At 33.4% G+C, this 24,025-nt stretch overlaps 2 protein-coding genes across 2 annotated transcripts; one reads left to right on the forward strand and one right to left on the reverse strand.

The window, feature by feature from the left end:
• The first annotated feature begins 13,502 nt into the window (after positions 1 to 13,502).
• LOC100810295 (uncharacterized) lies at positions 13,503 to 17,101 on the forward strand. Its single transcript, XM_003516400.5, has 3 exons — positions 13,503 to 13,705; positions 14,796 to 15,190; positions 15,888 to 17,101. The coding sequence occupies exons 1-3, from the start codon at positions 13,674 to 13,676 to the stop codon at positions 16,829 to 16,831; spliced, it is 1,371 nt and encodes a 456-aa protein (XP_003516448.1). The 5' UTR covers positions 13,503 to 13,673; the 3' UTR covers positions 16,832 to 17,101.
• A 114-nt stretch (positions 17,102 to 17,215) lies between these two features.
• LOC100783428 (pectinesterase 2) lies at positions 17,216 to 19,739 on the reverse strand. The gene is made up of 2 exons (XM_003516981.5): positions 18,750 to 19,739; positions 17,216 to 18,279 (listed from the first exon to the last, which is right to left on the reverse strand). Exons 1-2 carry the CDS (start codon positions 19,606 to 19,608, stop codon positions 17,591 to 17,593), a joined length of 1,548 nt encoding a protein of 515 aa, XP_003517029.1. The 5' UTR covers positions 19,609 to 19,739; the 3' UTR covers positions 17,216 to 17,590.
• Between the last annotated feature and the right edge of the window lie 4,286 nt (positions 19,740 to 24,025).

The raw sequence follows: 24,025 nt of genomic DNA on the forward strand, positions 1-24,025 counted from the left end.
GGATCAATTATTCTGGAATAACTTTATATTTTTGGATTACATGTTTTATATATGTAAAATTCTGCATTATACATTCCGTAATAATGCATATATAGCTCCATAATGTGTACTCCGAAATATAACAACGATTTCGGATCATTTCAGATCATTGCATATGGATTTATGTGTTCATTAGTCCAGAATGCACGATCCGTCAATGCATTTTTTCATATATCAAATTTGATAATTCATAATAATAAAACCAGATTGAAAAAAAAAATCTAACTACTTACCTACAACAATGACTTCGATGTAAGAGTATTTTCAATACAAGATTTCATTTTAAAGTCTTAATTATATTTTTTGTGGGTCCTATTATATTACATTATTCTCAAGATTTCTTCAAACTTTTACTGCAATAATATATTTCATTTTGAGATCTTAAACAATTTTTTTAGGCCCCACAAGGAACCCATCTTTTAATATTTATTTATAATTATTTTGAAATAGTTAATTATATATTTTTCAATTTCAAAAAAAATTAATTCAAAAATACAAAATTTATTAATAATTAAAGTATTTATCAATCAATATAATTTAAACTTATGATAATATATAAAATTGATCATAAAAAATTTAAACATGGACATTGAGCAACAAAAATTAAATTTCATCATTATTGTGACTGAAATGTTCTCAAATATGCTACACCAAGTTTGTTTGAAGTGTTGATGAACTCCTTTTGTATGCATATAACGACTTGTTTGCAGGTATGCAACAAAGTAAAGATGAGCACCATGAGATACACCAATATTTGAAATCTCTTCATCAATATAATCGTCATTAACATCAATGTTACATGTATCTTGTTCATCTTGAACAATCATGTCGTGAAATATAATGCATGCCAAAATTATGTTGTTCATGGTACCCATTTGCCAATTACACGATGGACCACATATAATTACAAATTGAGATTTAAGCATAGCAAATTCTCTTTTCACATCCTATCTTGCCGCTTCTTGCCATTTTACAAATAATTTTCTTTTCTCTCATTGGACATAGGGATGGTTTTCACAAATGAGGCCTAATCAGGATAAATGTCATCTGCAAGATAGTACTCCATATTATATGAGATTCCATTAATTGTAAATTGCACTAGAGGAGCTCGGCCTTGCAAAAATTCAATAAACACAGACGATTGGTTTAACACATTAATGTCATTGTTTGAACCTACAACCCTAAAATATGCATATCTACAAGTCTTGTGACGCGACGACTTCAAGTATTACTGTGGATTTTCGATGATATATCAACTCTACGATATTGACATTGTCATGTAACTAGACAAATTTTCTATTCCCGATGTATGCAATTAATAAAACCAGCATACCTGAAAACTCATGGGCCTTTCCAATTTGTAGTAGGCGATTGATGTTGTTGTTGTTAGGCCTTCTTAGGCACTCATATTCAAATATCTCGTTCACACCCTTTACAAAAGCTTCTAAGCATTCAACTGTAGTACTTTTGCTAATTTTAACATACTCATCAACACTATTGGCAGGTGATCTTTATGTCAATATAAAAATTGTTGCAGTGCACTTCTGTAATGGTGAAAGCTCCTTTCTACCAGATGCATCATATCTCAATTGGAAATATGGATAACGATTACTGAGAGCGTCTACAATTAGAAGGAACAACTACTTTCACATTTGAAACCTTCTTCGAAATTGTGTCTTTGTGCATACTCCATTTTCAGAAAAGTAGTCATTCATCAAGCAACTATGTTTGTCTTCACGATTGCGATTTATGGTTGTTCTTGTTCGTGTAGGCCGACTGTTGTTCTTTGCTTGTTGTTGCACATATGAGTATCTCATAATTTCTTCATTAGTGATATCATGAAATGATTCACAAACAATTTGATTTCAAACTCTATCGAAGTTAGAATTTCAAGCCATTTTAAGGGTTAGCGGGGGTAGGAAAACTGCAAGACGAAGATTGAAGAAGTAAAATATGTGAATGAATGAAAGCAAATTAAACAATTAAATAGCACCATCAACAACGACTAGTTAACAATGACTAGTTTTCAACTTGCCTGAAGTGACCCTTGAACTTTTGAACGCCAACATCAATTATGTTTGTTGTTATGTTTTTTTATGTATTACCTTTATAATTCTGAATGAATTTTTCAATGCGACACATCAACATGTAATTGATATATGAAAATACATTTAAAATATTTATTTTTTAACAAAATAAGAAACAAACAACAACTCGAATAATAAATAAATAAATAAACTAAATATTGGTATATTAATAAATAATAAAAATATGAAATGATATTTTGTTGATGATAGACAATATCAATCGAATTGAAACATTTTCTCCAAGATATAAAATATAAAATTCATTAAATTATAAATATATAAGTAAATGAAGGTTATAAAGAATGTGATGGGTTTCTTACAACTTTACCCAAATGTGTAAAACTCACCCGGGAATATCACGTCTTAACCCAAAACCTTAAGACTCTGATTTATGAGTCTTGTCTATACTTATATGGTGTTCAACTTTTACATTCATATATGATGTAGGACTTTACCTCATATTTGTACTACAACATGCATCAATATATACCTCATTATAATAAATATTTTAAAAATGTAATAAATAATAGGATAAAATATGTTTTGTAATGTAAAATTTTCAATTTTATTAATTGATTCTCATATTTTTTTATATTAATTTGGTTCCTATAATAATAAAACATATTTTTTTATAGTCCTCAATGGTAATTTTGTTAGATGGTTTCCTTACGTGGCTAACGAACTTAATAATTTTATCACTTTATCTTTTCAAGCACACTTAGAAGACACCAGAATCCACTGTTGTTTTATCTTCCCTCCTAATCCCATCAGCAAGTGTGAGAAAATTGCACAGGAAGTGATGAACAATTACAATTTTTGGAGGGTTTTAGATGCAAAAAATTATTTAATTCATTTTGAGGGATTTTAACCGCCACAAATTGTTTAATTCATTTGTAATCAAATTACACATGTAAGTTTGTTAGCCATATTAGATTATCGCCTAATGGAATCATCACGGAAGATCATGAAAAAATGTTGAGAATACAATTTATTTTATAAGGATCAAATTAATATTTTTCAAAATTTTAAGTAGGAATTGGGTTCAAGCTTTCCCCTGCCCCTTCTCATCAATGGACTCCTGACGTATAAGAAGGAGTGCGGTTCGTTCAATAAATTCCTATCTCTTTATCTATTTCTGAGATGTTTGGATTTTTCAAAACTCCATGGACATGTAGAAGAGAAATGCTATTCCCACTCGGACCAAGACATAACTTTACTTGTTCAAATAACAATTAAGGTGAAGTAGAGTCACGAACAATGAATCCCTTTATGATAAATAGATTTATTTTGTAAGTTCGTTATTACAAGTATTTCCTAGACTTCAAACATATTTTAATTTAAATAATATAATATAATGAATAATAAAAATTATAGAAAGGAAATTTGAGGGTAAATAAGTGGTAGGAGAAGCACAGTTAATGTTGAAAATAACCCTTTGTGGTACTAAAGTCTTTGACCCTATTAAAACTTTAGAAAACTTTAAGGAAAAAATTGTTAAACACATAATAAAAAATGTTGTTGAGGTGTTAGATAATTTGTGAGTGTTTAAATATCTTCACTCAAAACCTTGTGGGTGACCCCATTTTGCAATCATGTTAACCAAATCACAGGAGGCATTTATACTTGTAATTGTAATACACTACACTTATGCCACACCTAATGCAAGTACTACATTTGTCGCAATCCCATCTTCTCTTTTCTCTGTTAGAAACTAGACTAGAAATTCATCTCCATACTTCGTAACATTTTCCATCCATGGCTCTCTCACACACTTCCACTTCCACCAGGTAGAGTTCTCACCTTTCCCCCTCTATATTCCTCATTTTCCCTCCCTCTTGTTTGGTAATGCACAATTCCTCTCTTCTCTGTTAAAAAAAGACCAAGTTTTTATTTTTTTTGAGTTTAAACAGCCTGCTAATCAAGAACACTGAGAATATAAAGATCATGCATGCGTCTTTATTTGGACAAAAAAATTACATAGCTTGCTGCGGACACCACTAAGGTCCAGATTATATATTTGTTTGGACTAAAAAATTTATATAGCTCGTTTATGTCAACTTGAACCTATATGGGTTGTTCATATCAATTTCTTTGTGTTCAATGAAGATCTTACACCATACCCGTTTAGACTTAAATGTTACCATATCATGCTTGAAAATCTTGGTGCTTCTATATAAAATTGTTGCTTGTTGAAAATACTCATGTTTTAATGGCCATCCATTCTTGGTTTAACTTATTTTAAAGACAATTAATTTTTTGAGAAACTTTTTGTTCCTCATTTTGAAAAAGTGGGATAAGCCTTTTGATAATGTTGTTACTTGTTGTTGTTGAAGATGTTAAGAGAGATTTCAATGAGGCTTTTATTGTCGTTGTCTAAAAAAGTGCTTCTTTTTAAACATAATAGATTTTCAAATTAAGTCTTTAAACTATGGATCCTAATGGGCCGGTACACACCCTAGCTTCCTTACAGGATCTAAGATTCTAATTGTAAGAGCATCATGTTGCATAACATAACCAAGAAACACAATCAAGATATGGATCCTAATAGTATTTTTTTTCATAGTAAATCTTTTTATTTTTCCTTGTTGGAGTTTAAAAAACCGCTCATTTACTTTTGTTGTTGAACTCATGCAACAATCGTGTTGAATCACAACGAGTTTATGCTAAGCACTACTTGTTAGACCATGATCATGATATTTATTTAACATATTTAGCTCAATTCCTAAGTGGTGAATGAAGTCTGCAACTTTTAACCTTTGTGTAGAAAGAGTATTTTGTGATCACCTTTACATTAGTTGCCTGAAATTTGAAGAATGGAAGTGACTTGAGTAGTAGGGTTGGATGGACATACTTTTCAGCAGTTGACACTTGACACTGTCTTGTGTTATTGCAGTTGTCAGGAAGAAAAAGGGCGTGACTGTGACTCTCCAATTGAAAGCAGTGTTTGTGATGATTTGTGTTTGACAAAGGAGAGAACTTTTGATCATAAACTAGTGTCACGTAATTCTTCTGGTCAAGGTTTGCCATATGCACATGAAGGGTTGATGCAATCCTACCCCGTAAGGGCATTGGATAGAAGACTCTAAGTAGATTGGGCTAGAGATACAAGAGAAGACCCTAGGGTTCTCATGAGTCTTAGGGTAGATTTCAGGCCCATGGGCTAACTATGAGGCCACTTATCTTTGTACATATTAGATTAAGGTTTTATTATTTTTGGGTCTTGTATTTAGGGCTCCATAATATAGGTAGGGTATCCTAGAAATGTAGGATTTTTCAGCCCTTGTATTTTAGGGCACCTAGACTAGGTTTTGTATTAGGGGTAGTTTTGTAATTTCACATGCATTAAGTGAATATTTGATGTGTGTGTTGGAAAATAAATTTAATTGAATTGGGAGAAGCCCAATCTAATTAAATTTTAGAGGGGGAGATGAACATTTGCTTGCTACATCCCATTGTCGCATCATATAGTCACACTTTGTGCATGTCCTTCATGCTTTACATGCCTCATGACACCTAAGTACACTTAGTGGAGAATCTTGGACTTGATCTTGGATTAGTAGGCTGAACCATAAATAAAATTCACTAATCATAATTAGTGAAATTTTGGCTCCAAAATTTGGCTCCACAAATTCAATTTGAAATTCAAGTGAAATTTGAATAGAAATTCAAATTTCCCTCCAATTTTGTATGACACTTAGGCTATAAATAGAGGTCATGTGTGTGCATTTTTTCAACTTTGATCATTTGAGAATTAAACTTCAAAGTTCAGATCTCTTTTGAGGCATAAATTTCGTGCTCCTTCTCTCCCTCTTCCCCCATTCATCTTCTCCTACCTTCAAGCTCTTATCCATGGCTTCCCATGGTGGTGAGCTTCTTCTAAACTCATCTTCTCCTTGAAGTGGCGTCTCCAATCATCTTTCTCCTTCTCCATTCCGCTGCCATCAAAATTCAAGAAGCAAAGGATTCCATTGATGAAGAAGATCCAAGGCGTACAAGCTTCACATGGAGCTACATCATGTGGTATCAAGAGTATCTTCATCTAGGTGATGTTCTTTTGCTTCCTCTATCTTTTTGTTCGGCCAATTCACTTTAATTCCTTGTTATTCATCTTATTCTCCATGTATATTCTACATTGTCTTGTGGTTTGGTGCTTTTTAGAGTAGATTCAAAAAAATAAACCGATTAAATCTTAGATCTACACTTGTTCTTGCATTTCTATGGCTCAAATTTTATAGATCTACTCTTGAATCATGTTTTTGTGTTGATTTTAGGTTCTATCATTTTTCAGTCATAATCTTCTTGTGCTAAACCTTTAGATCTAAATTTTCTTCCAAAATATTGATTAAAAAAAAACACAAAAATCTAAGTGTAAATCACTTAATTTATGTTGTCTTAGAGTCATGTTTAGTCATAATAATTGTCACATTATGTTCTAAGTTTGGTTGAATTTTTATTTTGTTGATTGAATTCTAGATACATTTGTTCATGTATTCTTGTCATTCTTAGCCTATCTTTTGAATTTTGAGTCTAATTCATGCATGTTATTTAGTTCATAACATGTTCTAAATCAATTCCTAAAAGTAGTCTTGTTGTTGAACTTTTTTTGTGTGTTCCAAGTTTCCTACATGATGCCTATGATGAAGTTGAGTTGTGGTGCTGAGTTGTGGCTGGATTTGTGAATCAAATAAGTATTAAGCTCTCTTGAATTGTGTTATTCAAGACATTTGAGTATAAGCAAACACAAATTGTAATTATCCAAGCCTTAAGCAACAGAAACACTACTCTTAATTTCTAGGTTGAAATCGCTGGTGCTGGCAACTTGAACATATGAACTTGTAAAAATTACTGAGAATTGGTCACTACGAATTTTTAGCTGAAAGTTTTATTGAATTTTCTATACATCTGGACCAAAATTATAAAAAAAAAATAACCAAGCTATTTGGATAAAAGGAAAAAATAATAAAAATCACACAAGTTGGCAGAAAAATCAGTGTCCAGGAAAAAAAAGTGAAAGGAAAGTGTGTTTGTTGTTTTGGCTCAAAATTTGTTCTATAATTGATTCCTATTTTATACCAATCTTATTTTTAAAATTTCAATTGAAAATTAGTTTGAAAACAAGTGCCAAAACTAGAGGTTTCTTGAGTCTTTTTTTTAGTTTGTTTTTACTCTACTCTAGAGCCATACTAAGTTTTTCTTTGAGTCCTAGTTTGCTTTTATGTGTTTTTCATTGTTTTAATTGTTGAATAATCCTTGAAAAGTTGTCTTGTTAAAACTCTATTGGTTTAGATTTCATTTTATTTTTTGGTCTTTGGTTATTGCTTGTCTCCTTGTTTCCTTATTTGTGAGTTGCCATATAGGGAATTGGAAAGGAGGATTGGTGTCATCCCTTGAAGAATTTGAGTCAAGAAGCAAGGGGTCAACCACCTTAAGAGCTATTGGACTAAGAAGCACTCCAAATTGAGTGAAACACCAAAGAGAGAATAGCTACCACAATTGAGGACTTTTTTTTTTGTAATTGGCAATTTGCTTTGCTTTCAAATTTTATAACAAAAAGGCCTTTCATTGGAAGTAAGTTGGGAGCCTCCAATAGGTCACCCTACTTCCATTTGTGTGTAATAATTTTAGGCAATTTTCCCTTAGGATAGTGAGTGTTTTGTTGGGAACCTTAAATGAGGTCATCCAAACACTCTTAGGATCCGCCTAGTTTGCATTTCTTGCACTTTAATTTCTTGCTTACTTTCATAGCTTTTTTTCCTTTACCTTCCATTGCCAAACCGCCTAGATAGCTTGCCTTTTACCAATTAGTTTTTACCTTATCTTTGAAACCTCTTTTAGTGTTTATTTTGGCTAGTTTCAACCATAGTTTCTTTTACCTTTTGTTTTCAAACCCTTAACAAATGGTGAGAGTTCTACTCCTAAGGACCCCTTGTATAAGATATTAGATGAGTTGAGATCCCTTAAGTTGTGGAAAGAAAAACAAGAGAGAAAAGAAAAAGGAAAAAAAAGAGTGGAAGAAATAAGTCAAGATGAAAGAGAGAAAATAAGAGAGGAAGAAAGAAGAAAAATAATGAAAGAAATGAAAAGAGAAAAACATGCCTCCTATAGTAGTCATAACTCTTGCAAGAGCCTAAGTGAAGAACTTCGTGACTATTATGAAGGAAGGCATAGGTCACATCTTAGACCTCACTCACATAGGAGAGAAAATGAAAGAAAGCCTCAAGAGGCTAACATTAACCTCCCATACTTCCATGGGAAAGACAAGGTAGAGGCTTACTTAGATTAAGAAATAAGGGTAGAGCAAAAACTTAAAAGAAAGTCTACTTTAAAATCTTATAGATCTCATTCTTATCCAAAGAAAGACCAAGGTCTAGGCATCTTAGGGGCAGCACCTTCTAAGCCCAGAGATGATATGGGGAAGACAATAGAAAAGTAACCCCCTAAGACTAGTATGCGAGAAAAGACTAGCTCTATAAAGTGCTTTAAATGTCTTGGAAGGGGACACATTACTTCTCAATGCCCCACCAAGAAAAGCATGATTATGAGAAGCCAAGACATTTATAGTAGCCAAGATGAGGCTACTACTTCACCTTCCTCTAGTGAAAGTGAAGAAGCAAAATGGGAAGAATCTAGTGAAGAAATCTACCCCCAAGAAGAAGAACAACCTTTAATGATTAAGGAGGAGTGTAAGGAGGTAAGTGTCTCCTCCAAGAGGTTAGCTAAGAAGGAAAGACATTTTGAAATAAAGACAAATATTAAAGAAATTTCCCCTCTTAGACAACCTCCACATTTTCTCCTTTGTAAAGAGACACTTGTTAGCATTGCCACACCTCTTGGGCTTGAGTTTATTCCTCAAGTAAAGGAGTTGTTGGATTAGGGTTTGGTTCGCAAGAGCTTAAATCCTTGTGCTTTGTTGGTGCCCAAAATAGGTATTATTAGGCACCAAATCCCTAAAATAGGTGGTATGATGAATGTTTTGAGTGGTGCAACCCTCTTTTGTAAAATCACTCGTTCACCCAACATCTTCATGATTTGTGTACATAGGGACTCATTAGATAGGTTTGTTCTTATTTTTAGTTTCAATACAAACTTAGGTACTCATATGGAACACCTTAGGTTTGTCATACATTTTGGTAGGAATAATCAACATGAAAATATAGAAAAAGGTATGTTTTATTGCATTACTTTTCTTAATTTTTTAAATATTGATCAAGGGGTTCCCATGAACCCTAAGAGAATAAAGGTCATTCCTGAATAGCCCACTCCACCAAGTATAAGGAAAATTTAGGGCTTCCATGACTTAACAAACTTTTACAAAAGGCTTGTCCCATATTTTTCTATACTTGTAGCATCACTCATTGAGTTGGTGAGGAACCATGTTCCTTCATGGGAAGATGCCCAGGAAATGGATTTTTAGACCTTACCTTACTTCAACATACCAAACACCACTAATATATATGTTTTTGTTCTTTTTAGAGGTGTTGAGGAAAAAGGCCTAGAGTTTCAAGAATCTTGGGATTTGAGGTCAAATCCTTTTCAAAGGGGAGGGTATGATGTAATCCTACCCTGCAAGGGCATTGGATAGAAGACTCTAAATAGATTAGGTCAGAGATGCAAGAGAAGACCCTAGGGTTCTCATGAGCCTTAGGGTAGATTTCGGGCCCATCAACTAAGTATGAGTCCACTTATCTTTGTATATATTAGATTAAGGTTTCATTATTTTTTGTTCTTGTATTTAGGGCTCTATAATGTAGGTAGGGTACCATAGAAATGTAGGATTTTTCAGCCCTAGTATTTTAGGGCAACTAGACTAGTTTTTGTATTAGGGATAGTTTTATAATTTCACATACATTAAGTGAATATTTGATGTGTGTGTTGGAAAATAAATTTAATTGAATTGGGAGAAGCCCAATCCAATTAAATTTTAGAGGGGGAGGTGAGCATTTGCTTGTTACACCTCATTATCGCATCATATAGTCACACTTTGTGCATGTCTTTCATGCTTTACATGCCTCGTGACACCTAAGCACACTTAGTGGAGAATCTTGAACTTGATCTTGGATTAGTGGGCTTTACATGCTTTACATGCTTCACGTTATGTTGAGCGATACATTGAATCAAATTTTCCTAACATTGGAATTGAAGCATTCTTTGGTTTATTTAGCTGGAAGATCCCCACTACCAAGAAAACCCCCCAAAATGGTTAGCTTAAAACATAGGAATTGAAGCATTCCTAACCTCTATATTAGTTTGAGCATTATTGTATTTTTTTTATTTAAATTTATTTGGGTTCTTTATTTGTTAGTAACTGTTTTTCATTTCATTCATGTTATGTATAATAAGTGTTGTCTTAAGTAGAAGCACATAAGGTTTATCCACGTGATTCTTTCATATTTGAGGTATATATATACATTTTATTGATTAAGGAAAAAGATTTATAATTTTAATTTAGTTCTATCTAGTTTAAATTTTTCTGAGACTTTCCTTTTAAAAAAATAGTTGATTATATTATTTTTTAAAAAATAAATAAATAAATAAGTTTGCTCATGCGACTTGTTGTGTTTTTTCTACTCGAAACACTTGACATATTAATTTCAATCTAAATATTAGAGTACTTAAGTTGGAATTGGGATGTAGAATAATTTTAAAGATTAAAAGTGAGAAATTTAGTAGAAATTTGATAAAATTATAAAATATAAGTTTTTTTTAACAATAAAGATTGAGGTTGGACGAGAAAATCAAAATAATAATAATATATATATTAAAAGATAATTCAAAAATATATTGCATAAGTACTAAACGAATAGCAGTAAATTACAAACACATAATAATAATAATAATAATAATAATAATAATAATAATAATAATAATAATAATAATAATAATAACAATAACAATAATAATAATAATAATAAGTTACAATCTATTATTAACGTTCGGATATATTTGTCATACTTTTTATACTTTCAGGGACTAAATTTTGTATTTTCATCTTTCAGGGACCCATTTGGCAGCGGAGTCGGAAGACGAAAGTCAAAAAAATATTATGACAAATATGACCTTATGCTGACAATCCACGTTGACAATCATTTCAGTGATAAATTTGTCCTTCTGTGCCACGTAGGCGACTTTATTAACAATGACGGATGGAAGTTAACGACATGATATATTTGTCCCACTTTTTACATTTTCAGGGACTAAATTTTGTATTTTCATCTTTCAAAGGCACATTTGTCAGCAAATTACACATTGATGGAAAAAACTAACTATTTACTCATTTTTTCTCCATGCTTCTTCGCTCTTCGCTCCTATCAAACCACACACATATCCCAATATCCTTTTAATTCTGTGCTAGCTCTTTTACCCTCTCTCCTTATCTTCTGCGTAACCATACAAATGTTAAGTGATAGAATTTGAAGTGTTGATCCAATAAAAAAATTAGAAGTGTTGATATCATTGTGTCCTAATAACATCACCACACCCAACACTTCTTTTTGAGTTCTTAAATGGTCCCACTTGTATACATTATTCACTTTTACATTTTTAAATTTAAACAATTCAGAATACTTCACTTGTCCAACCCAACACCTCCAAAAAGTTACTTAAATTAAATGGATCCCACCAATAACCCCACATCTTTATCTAGGATATCCTCCAACAATTGATTCTTATTAAGAACTAATCACAAATTGATAAGAACTTCTAAAATATTAGTAACTTTGAAGATGGTCTAAAAGGTGGAAGGTATGTTAGCAAAATTTCATAAAAGTCTAATGAGAGGAGTTCAAGCGCAGTACAAATCAAAAGGTATTTAGAAATTAGTGCATACATTGGAATTTCCGATATAGATCCTTAGAAGAGACAAGTAAATAGTAAATACTACCATGTGTTTTGTCGTTGAAAAATTACCAAGTATTGTATTGTTGTGTGCAACTGAGAGGATAAACACTAGGGAGATTTACCCATGAGCCGTGAATAATCATATAAGTGAACCTAACACCACACCTTAATCCAAAACCTTAAGGCTCAGGTTTATGAGTCTTTTCTTTATTTATATGGTTCTCAACCTTCTCATTCTTATACGAGTATTCAATGGTTGCACTTAGAGCTTAACCGTGGTTCTCCCGACTCATCTAGTCATTGACGCCAACATACTCTAATATCTTACACCGCCACAACACCTGTGGGATCCACTGTATGGCTTCCATGCATGGACTCACCCGTCCAAAAGACTTTCAATACAAGGGATTTCCATGGATACCAATTGTTATGTGTCTGAGAGAATCCCCAAGCTAAGGATTCACCATCGCCATTTTACTCGTCTGAATCGATCACCAAGTCGAACCATCGGCTTGATACCAATTGTTAGGAAATTGATGGGGATAAACACCGGGGAGATTTACACCAATGAGCCATGAACAACCATCTAAATAGACCTGACACCACACCTTAATCCAAAACCTTAAGGTTCTGGTTTATGGGTCCTGCCTTCACTTATATGATGCTCAATCTTCTCATTTCTATATGATGTGAAACTTTGCCTCACACTTATACTCCAACATGCATCAACATATACCTCATTATAATAAAGATTTTAATAATGTAATAAGTAATAGGATAAAATATGTTTGGTCCTATAAAATTTAAAAAAATATAGTTTGGTCATCATAGTATTTTTTTTATTAATTTGATTCCTATAAGAATAAAACATATTTTTTATGGTCCTTAATGGTAACTATGTTAGATGATTCTCCTACATGACTAATAGACTTAATTACTTTGTCTCTTTACCTTTTCAAGCACACTCAGAAGACACCAGAACCCAGTGTTGTTTTACCTTCCATCCTAATCTCATCAGGAAGTGCAAGAAAATCATACAGGAAGTGATGAAAAATTATAGATTTTGGAGGGTTTTAGGTGCAAAAAATAATTTAATTCATTTTGAGAAATTTTAATTGCTACAAATTGTTTAATTCATTTGTAATCATATAACATATGTAAGTCTATTAGTCATGTCAGATTAACATCTGATGGAATTATCATGAAGGATCATAAAAATTGTTGAAAATATAATTTTTTTTGTAAGGACCAAATTAATATTTTTTTAAATTTTAATACACTTCAAATATATTTTACCTTAAATAATATAATGAATAATAAAATTATAGAAAGAAAATTGGAGGGTAAATAAGTTGTAAGAGAGGCGGAGTTAATGTTGAAAATAACCTTTGTGTTAGTAAAGTCTTTGAACCTATTAAAACTTTAGGAAAAATTTTAAAAAAATTCTTAGACACCCAATAAAAAGTGTTTGTTGACCAGGTGTTGGTAATTTGTGTATTTAAATATCTTCGCTCAAAACCTTGTGGGTGCACCCCATTTTGCAAGCATGTTAACTAAATCACAGGAGGCATTTATACTTGTAGTTGTAATACACTAACACTTATACCGCACCCAATGCAAGTACTACATTTGTCGCAATCCCATCTTCTCTTTTCTCTGTTAGAAACTAGACTAGAAACTCATCTCCATACTTCGTAACATTTTCCCTCCATGGCTCTCTCAGACACTTCCACTCCCACCAGGTAAAGTTCTCACCTTTTCCCCTCCCTCTTGTTTGGTAATGCACAATTTTTCTCTTCTGTTAAAAAAAGACCAAGTTTTTACTTCTTTTTTTTTTTTTGGGTTTAAACAGTCTGCTGATCAAGAACACTAAGAATATAAAAATCATGCATGCCTCTTTATTTGGACAAAAAAATTACATAGCTTGCTGCGGACGCCACTAAGGTCCAGATTATATATTTATTTGGACTAAAAAATTTATATAGCTCGTTTATGTCAACTTGAACCTATATGGGTTGTTCATATCAATTTCTTTGTGTTCCATGAAGATCTTACACCATACCCGTTTAGACTTAAATGTTACCATATCATGCTTGAAAATCTTGGTGCTTCTATATAAAAATTCTGCTTGTTGAAAACAGTCCTGTTTTAAAGGCCATCCATTCTTGGTTTAACTTATTTTAAAGACAATTAATTTTTTGAGAAACTTTTTGTTCCTCATTTTGAAAAAGTGGGGTAAGCCTTTTGATAATGTTGTTACTTGTTGTTGAAGATGGTAAGAGAGATTTCAATGAGGCTTTTATTGTCGTTGTCTAAAAAAGTGTTTGTTTTTAAACATAATAGATTTTCAGACTAATTCTTTAAACTATGGATCCTAATGGGCTGGTACACACCCTGGCTTCCTTACTGGATTTAAGATTCTAATTGTCAGAGCATCATGCTGCATAACATAACCAAGAAACACAATCAAGATATGGATCCTAATAGTATTTTTTTTCATAGTAAATCTTTTTATTTTGCCTTGTTGGAGTTTAAAAAACCGTTCTTTTACTTTTGTTGTTGAACTCATGCGACAATTGTGTTGAATCACAATGAGTTTATGTTAAGCACTACTTGTTAGACCATGATCATGATATTTATTTAACATATTTAGCTCAATTCCTAAGTGGTGAATGAAGCCTGCAACTTTTAACCCTTGTGTAAAAAGAGTATTTTGTGATCACCTTTACACTAGTTGGCTGAAATTTGGACAATGGAAGTGACTTGAGTAGTAGGGTTGGATGGACGTAGTTTTCAGCAGTTGACACTTGACACTGTCTTGTGTTATTGCAGTTGTCAGGAAGAAAAAGGGAGTGACTGTGACTCTCCAATTGAAAGCAATGTTTGTGATGATTTGAGTTTGACAAAGGAGAGAACTTTTGATCTTAAACCAGTGTCACCTAATTCTTCTGGTCAAGGTTTGCCATATGCACCTGAAGGGTGGCCTAATCCTAGTGATGTATGGGGCTGGAAAGTATTGAAAAGGACCTCCAATGCTGGACATTTTTGTGATAGACACCTTTATCTTCCAAAGTCTCTTCAGATATCTTCTCACAAGAGACAGAGCTTCAGAACCAAGCGTGATGTTGAGCGATACATTGAATCAAATTTTCCTAACATGGGAATTGAAGCATTCTTTGGTTTATTTAGCTGGAAGATCCCCGCTACCAAGAAAACTCCCCGAAAAGGTTAGCTTAAAATTACAGTTTTGCAATTTTCTTTTCAACCTTGTGTTTCTATTTTCTCATCCATTTTTGTCTAGTTTTTTTGTTTTTAATTATTTGCATTTTGGCATTGTCTTGATTTGTGGTAGTTTATAAAGTCTTCCAATTTTGTTCCTGCACAAATAACCTTCTACTTGTCTTGGTTTGCTTAGTATTGAGTCGATGCTTTTCCTCCATGATTGTCATGATCCCCTAAATTGTTCAACATTTACTCCCACCAACATGGTTGGAGACCTTTATTATTTGTTGATGGCCTCTCTTGCTTATACTTCTCCTTGTATGGGGGTGATTAATAGACTAATAGGATGCTATGCTAGTGGTAACTTATATTTTGTATATTTCTTCTGTTTATTTTTTATGTGTGGTGGGTCAGTTGTCTTTCTGAATAGCTTGGAAATGGAAGGTGATGAGATGAATATTTTAGTCCTGAAATGAGCAAATCAAGACTATTTTTGGTCTCAAGTTTGTGAAATAAGTTGGGATCCTCTTATCTATTACTGAGGAACTTGACTTCTAGCTCTAATATCCTTGCAACTTTTGTTGTCCCTTCTTCGTTTTATATATTGCTTATGTTTGTTTATTCGATATATTTCTTATTATTTGATATATATATATATATATGGCCTTCTAACTCTACAATCTTTGCCCATTACCCCTCCAGTGAAGTCACTGGAGACTGAAGAAGCTGGCAATGCCACAGAACAGATTGGCACCAAGTTAAAACGGAAAATACAAATCTGCAGTCAACCAACTCGGAAATCTTCCAAACTACTTCATCTTCGTCCACATATAGTGCCTGATCAGGATGCAAATATTGTCATTGATTTATGCGATCAGGACGACGAAGAGGCAAGAGTTGATTCAACTGAGAATTCAAAAGGCATCTCAGATTCTGAAGAAGGATCTGCTATGCAGACAGCGGTAGAGAAAGATCCCAAAGCAATCAATGTTCTGGAGAATCTTGATACCTTGGAGAATTCACCGGATCATGCCACTCTAGATAATGAAATTATACAGTATTGCAAGAAAAAGCTTTCTTTCCTTCTTGATGTAGACTTCCCTTCTCTTCTCTCTTGTAATGATGTTGTGGTAGAAGTTGCGACACTTGCATCACAAATTCGCAAAGATCCTACACTCAGTGTTGAGCAACTGGCACAGGTAAAGTTGGTGGAACAACTTCCATTAGTCAGTGAGGCCTTTCTTGAGGCCAAGGGGGACATTGAAGAGGCAGACAAATTCTTAGGTGTCTTGGAGGCAAAGAAACGTAAAGTTCTTAGTCTGAAAAATGACTACAAGGAAAAAGTAGCTCAGAGAGAGTCCGAAATGGATAGAAACACTTTGGCAATCCAAGAAATTGATGATCAAATCCGGCAACTTCAATCAAAACGGAGCGAATTATCTGCTGCTCTAGAAAGCATGCAAAAGGGTAAAGTTGAGCTGACTTCTGGGGAAGCAGGTGTTGCCAACTCAATTCTATCCCTTGTTGGGGAGATTAATCATGGATTATCTGAAAAATCAAAATGGGAGATGAAGAAAGCCAACTCTGCCCGGCGTGTAGCTGAGATACAAAAAAAGTTCATCAATATAAGAGGGCTAAAATTTTAATCAAACTATTGCACAGGTTCTCATTTTGATAAAAAGCTCTTTCTGGATAACTAGCTATGAGACTGATCTGTCTATATTTCTAACTAATGGGACTACATCTATGTAAGTTGTGCCAAATCATGTGGCCTTTGACTGTGACAATCGCCGGATTTGTGTTAAAATATACAAATTAATTGTTCTGCAGACACCTTTATTTTATTTTTAAAGGTTGTTGGGTTTTATACCAAGTGTTTATTGATCTCCAGTGAAATACAGATTCATTTAATTTGCTCTCCCGTCCTATGCATTTGGGAGAAATTGTTAAATTGTTTCAGACTATCAGGGTTTTAATTAATCTCATCGTGATATGTAGTTAAGTGATATTCTTATTTCTAAATCGAAAAACTCGAATATATATATCTGATGTAGAGATTAGTCAGAACTATGGACATGTAGTAATTCAAAACTGCATAATAACTTCTTGGCATTGCCAGCAGGTTTGAGAAGCGTTTTCTAGCACGTCTTCAAACATGTTATCTACTAAAAGACACGAGTCAAGTATATATAATAACTTCTTACACAATTGAGGAACATGTGAATCTCAATACAATCTTTCAAAATAAAAATGAAAGCCACAACAAAATAAAGCTATTTTATCGATTGTACAAGTTTCCAAATGTATCAGCATGCTAGGAGAAGATTATTTTAACAATCACAACGAATGAAAGAAATGAAATTAATTAATCAAACAATCAACAAATAACAACAAACATCACTTAATTAAAGAGAAGGGGTAAAAGGCACTTTGGTGGAAGGTAGCCATGCGTTTCCAGCAATAAAATTTGCAACACTGAACTTTGAGGCTTCAGAAGCGCTAGTTATGACACGATAACCAGACCATTTAACACGTCTAGCAGTAGAAGAACCTGGACCAGTGTTCATGTACTCTCCATAATAAAGCGTGTCTAATGCAAAGTTACCACTCCATTCCATCCAACCCGCAGGGTTGATCAAGCCATCAAGATAAGTCTTCATGAAAACTGTTCTTGAATATTGCTTCCATGGTCTTCCAAGATAAGTCCTAACCGAGTTTTGAACTGGTCTCAAATCTGATGCAGCTGTGACTCTTGAATTGTGAATGGAAATTCCAGTGTTTTGATTTGGGTCGGTTCGGCCTTGGGCAGTGATTGTGTTGACTTTGTTGGGAGGGTTTCTTGCAAATATGTTACAGTTTTGTAACACAACTGCAGCATTGCCAAATATGAAGTCAACAGTGCCATAAATGTTACACTCTCTATAGAATTGCCTCTCAGAGTGGACATATAATGTGTCTTGGTAACCTTCAAAGCTACATTTGTAAAACACTGACAAGTCCGATCCAGAACGCAATGCTACAGCTTGGTGGTTTTTTGCACCAGCGGTGTTCCTAAATGTGATACCTTGAGCTATAAATCCATCCCCAACTACAGCTGCAAAAATTAATTCATAGTTAAGTCTCTTTTAAGTGCAATAAAAGTTTCTTTTCAAATACGCAAGATACTATTGATCAAAACTGTTATGCTCACTTTTTTTTTTTTAATAATATTGGTGAAAATCAGATTATAGTCGTAGATTATTTTTATTATTATGAAAAAAGTTTTTCTTTTCAAATATGCAAGATTTTAAAAACAGATTAAAATTAACGGCTTAATTATATGTTATATTTTAATCAGTTTTCATTTTCTCGTTTTATCCACTGGAAAAATAAAACTCATCAATTTTAAAAAAATAATACCATAATCATTTTTTTACAATTTTATCATGAAATCTGATTCTTATAGACAATTTAAATAAATTTTGGTAATTTTCTTTAAATTATTTTTATGTAACACAGTCAAACATAAAACCTAAGAAATGATTAGAATTAATTAACAATAATAAAAAAATATAAAAAGCTTACCAACAGTGGCTGAACGGAAGGTTGTGGTGCCTCCTCCAACACTTTTGCTACCTGTGATTATAGTCTTTCCAATACCATCTCCAACCAACATTATATTCTTTGCTTTCACCTCAACTTGTTCATCGTACACCCCACCCTTCACATATATCACATACCTTCCACTACTACTCTTTGGAGCTGCATTTATAGCTGCACTCACTGTTGTGAACCTTCCAGAGCCATCTTTTGCCACCACTACGTTGGCTCGAGAAGCCGGTGAAGAAGCTTGCAACAACTTTCTATCACCTGGCTTCACCCATGTTGGAAACCCTTCTTTGTAACTTGGTTCTTGGTATGGAACCTTGTTAAGGGCCAAGGTGTTGCTCAGCAACTTAGTAACATTGTTGGACATCAAAGGGAGAACGTAGTCTTGAACACCAAGCTCATAGAACCCGGCTTTGCATGTCTCAAGGTTAGTGAGAGCTGTGCTGAGCCATGTTTGGGCATCAACTTGGGAGAGCTTGGTGTTAGGCTTTAGGGTTTGGTTGAGTTTGCGAATAGTTTGCTCATAAAGCTCAACACAATCAGCCCAAGCAACTCTTTCACGTGGGTTTCGGCACTTAGAGCCAAGTGAGAGAGTGTTTTCATGGCCTTTGAGTGCTCTCTCTTGAGCAAGTTGCAATGAAAGTTTGAGGAAATCAGATTTTTGCTTGAGGGGTTTGTATTGATAAGTAGGATTATTGCTCAAGAAATACTCACATGGTTGAGGGTTTGGGGTTTGGTTGCACCAAAGTTTAACCTCATTCCAAGAATAACCAGAAACAAAAGAGGATAGTAAAAAAGGAATTAGTAGTGCTAGGAGCAGGCGAAAAGCTTTCATGGTTTCTGGTTATGCTAGCTTCTATATGGCTATAATAAATAGTACTTTGAAAATTGATAGTGAATGATGAAGATGATGGTTATGTGAGAGAAGGGTTTGATTGAACAGAAATTGAATGTGCGTTGCATGTCTTAATCGTGTGCCTTTATATAGAAGAAGATGGGAGGGGTAATGATGGAATCAATTATATGGAATCTACAAACTTTGATTTCTATTTGCTTGTCGCCTTTTGCTTCTCCATGGCTAATTGGCTATGCATATTCTTCTGTTAGAACTTAGAATTAATTAATTAATTAAATATACAACCACTATCGGTTGTATTCACAATCAACATGGAAGTTATTGGCACAATGATTGAAATATGGCTGATATATGCATATGTACGTCTTGACTTTCAATCTGCATATAGTCTTTGACTTGACAATCTAGGGAATATTTTAGCAGCCAAATATGTATTCATGTTCTTTTTGTTACATGTCTTTTATGGAGGGTGGCTAATAGTTTTGGATATGATAGTTATTGACATTCGACAGTTAGGATTAATTAGCACATAGGTTTGTAATATAATGACTATGAGAAGGACTACATTATCAGTGGATGTTGTGCACGTGGGAAGTAGTGCATGGTTGTTTCAAATAATTAATTTAAATTATTTAGGCTTAAATATGTTTTTTATTTTTAATATTAGATTTGTGTGTTTGTTCTTTAATAAATTTTTACTTTGTATTAACTCTTTAATAAAATAATATTTTTTATTTTTTATCCTTAATATTTTATTTTAATTCCTAATAAATTAAAAAAATTATGTTTACTTCGTAATAAATTAGCAAATTTTGTTTTAATTTGTATTAATAACATATGAGAAATGTTTATGATAGAGTAAACACAAAATTTACTAATTTATTAGGGGCTAAAAACAAGTGTTAAGGGCCAAAAACAAAATTTTTGTTTAATAAGAGATTCATTGCAACACTACTAATAAAAGGTTTTTTTATGACGCACTTTCGACGACGCTCATAAGATAACCGTCTTAGTAGGGTAGACAGTGGCATTTTCGTAAATATATCGCTTATCCAACGAAAATGATTTTAAAAAACCGTCTTCAAATGAGCTCTACGACAATGGTTATTTTTAAGACCGTCTTTGAAAACACTTATTGGAAAATTAGTGGCATTTTTTAAATTAACTAAAGTAATTTAAGACCGTTCTGTGCTAAAATCGTCTTAGAAAGAAGGGATACAAAGACGGTTTTTATCTAAAAATCGTCTTTAAGTTTAAATATATAGTACGCTTTCCGACATTGTCCTGTCGTGCTCACTCTCATTCAGAAATTCCTTCCTCTCGTCCCCAATGTGTTTTGCAACTTACCCCAAAAATCCATCATTACTCTCTCACCACGTACCTTGCCTCAGCCTCGCGTTGTGGCCTGACTCTCGCGCCTTAGCTTGACGCTCGTCCCCTTCATTTTGCCGCGATCTGCAACTCTGCATCATTGTGTTTGTGAGGTGAGTTTCCCTTTTTTCTTTACTTATGTGCTCATAAAGAATACATTCTCAAATGTCGTGTAGCTTGTTTTTGGGTATATTTTTATCCATATGTATCATATTTTTATCACCGTAAAAAACAACCTTAAAAAAAGGTTCTATGTTGAATTCAAAGTAGAGGCATGGTCAGCCTTAAAAAACCACTACTAGTAACTAGTGTACATTATAGTAGAAATCAAATAAATGGCATATGAAGTTACTAGTTTTACAACATAGCTAGAGGTAAACGTATTCCAATAAGTTACTACTTATTGGAATATTGAGGAAGCAAATCAGGTTTTGATTAGAACATCAAAGAACAAAGGAGAGTTGAATTAAGGCTGGTTATTATACAAGAATTTGTTGCTTTTGCTCCCATCACAAACATTGACATAACAACAACTTCTTCTCAAGGTTCTTTTGATGGACAACGGGATGGAAAGGGTTGCTTGTTACACCTACTAGCCCTGTGTTGACAATTTTTGTGGCTGCTATTGGTGTTAACTTCTTCATGCAGGCTTCTTGGAATGATGTTGTCATGTATTATATCCTAGAAGTGTATAAGGAAGTTGGGATTAAGGTTGAGAAGCAACTTTTTGGTGTTACAATCGTCATCGGAATATCCAAGACTTGCTTTATTTTGATATCAACCTTGTTCTTGGACCAAGATGGGAGGAGGCCCATGTTGTTGTTAGGCTCATGTAGCATGGCAATCTCATTGTTTGTGCTGGGCTTGGGTTGTACCTTGCTTAAGTTATGTGGTGATAACAAGGATCAATGGGTCATTGCTTTGTGGGTGGTTGCTGTCTATGTTGCAGTATCATGCTTTTGTATTGGGCGTGGGCTGACAACTTGGGTCTACTCTTCTAAGATTTTCCCTCTAAGGCTAATGGCCCAAGGTTCCAACTTGGCCATTTTTGTGAACCGTTTGATAAGTGGGATTGTGTCCATGACATTCCTTAGTGTTTTAGAGGCAATAACATTTGGAGGCATGTTGTTTGTGCTTGGTGGGGTGATGGTGTGTGCCACACTTTTCTAAAATTTATTTTTATCAGACACCAAAGGCAAAAGGTAAGAGGAGATTGAAGCGTTGTTTGAAGATAAAGTGCATTGAATCTGAGAGTAAGGTTTACATTAAAGCTTTCATCTTTCTTTGAAGATCAAGCCTTTAGAAGTTGGAAAAAAGAAATAGTGTTTTTGTCCAAGAGATTGGCAAATCAGTGCAATTATTATTATTTGTTTAAATTGTTGTTTGCCTGGCAAGGTACGTAGTGGTCTATACATTTGGACAGACTCAGGAATGAATGTCTCCCAAGAAATAAATTGTTTGGAAATTGAATCTTGAGCTTCTTTGTTTCATTGGAAATTGTATTTGTTAAGGTATTTGATTGTTTTCTCTATGAGTGCATATGCATAAAAGCATATATAGTATAAGAATGAATGAGAGGGCATACACATTTCAAAATTAGCACCAACCTATTAATCAAGTTGAGAGCAGATTTGGCTGAATGACTTCCAACAATCAGAAATTCAATGCTTCCTTGCTACTTGCTAGGTGCCTGAAATTGAAAGCCTCAATTCAACTTCTCCTTTGTTCTTTGATGTTCTAATACAAATGCTAAGACCCAAGGTAAATGTGTTGGTTGTTATAGTCATATGAAGTGGCTCAATCCCAATCATGTTTAATTTATAAGTTGTTATGTTCTACACTATTTTATCATTTAAGTGACTTAGTGACCGTATAAGCTTATAGACTATATTCTAATTGGTTTAGCTTGCAACACTATATATCCTATCTTGTAGCAGCTTCTAATTTAACTTTGTTTTATGTAACGACTGGTTGATGTGGGTAGGAAGTAGGATGATACTACATTAAGTTGTATTTCACTTTGAGATGTTTTTTCATCACTATGATGAGCAAATTAGTTAGAAGATGATAACTCCATGAGGGGGTGCAGTAGTTTCTTAGGGAAGATTCATTTAATGATCTTCATTTTCTGCAGTATAATATGTGTTTTCGAGGATAAGAGTGAGGAGGTAGTGATATCCTTATATTTTAGCAGATTATTAGAAATAGGGAATAGTTTATTCTGGTAGAAAATTGTATCCTTGATTAATTCAATATAAGTATAACTAATTAATTCACTTTAAACTTAAGCTAGAATGATTTCTAGTAGTATACAAAAACCCATTATTTCATTACTCGGTAAGATTTTGGTTAAACTTTAACTGCAAGGATTAAAAACCGCCATTGATTTTACTAGTTGCTAAAAGCCTAAAACTACATAACCCCCACTTACAATGAAATAGATCCTAACAAAAAAAATATGTAATAGGTATTAGACAAATCCTACCAGCACATACATATTACTTGTTTGTAAGCTCATAAATGCATTGACACATGTAAACTTATGTTGGTCATGTTAACAAATAACAAGGTGTAATTAAAGTAAAAGATACAAAAAATCACACTGATATAACTAATTTTGACACTTAGGTACTCAGGTTCAGCCTATCCCCTGTTATACTTTGAGTAGCATTGAGTCGATTTTCTGAATAATCATGGATGTTTGCAACCTCAATTGAGTTGCTAAAGTCTCTGTATATCCTATCAGTAATTTCATTTATCCTCTTCTCAAGTGCTTACGAACATCTGCATTGCTCTTGTTAACAGAATCATTTAACTGCAAAGCATAAACATCAAGTAACCACTTAGATATATCCTAAAGAATGTTGCTAAAATGAACTAAGGAAATGTAAATGCCACCTTTTACAGTTCTGGACTGATGCATTCAATTGTTTCTTTGATGGTCTTTTTTTCATGCCTCAAATTTGAAGGTTTATCTTCAATGCTCTACTGGAAATCAATAATTAATGTTAGCTTGCCTTTGATT

Source organism: Glycine max, chromosome 1 (genome assembly GCF_000004515.6).
Source record: "Glycine max cultivar Williams 82 chromosome 1, Glycine_max_v4.0, whole genome shotgun sequence".
Taxonomy (NCBI): Eukaryota; Viridiplantae; Streptophyta; class Magnoliopsida; order Fabales; family Fabaceae; genus Glycine; species Glycine max.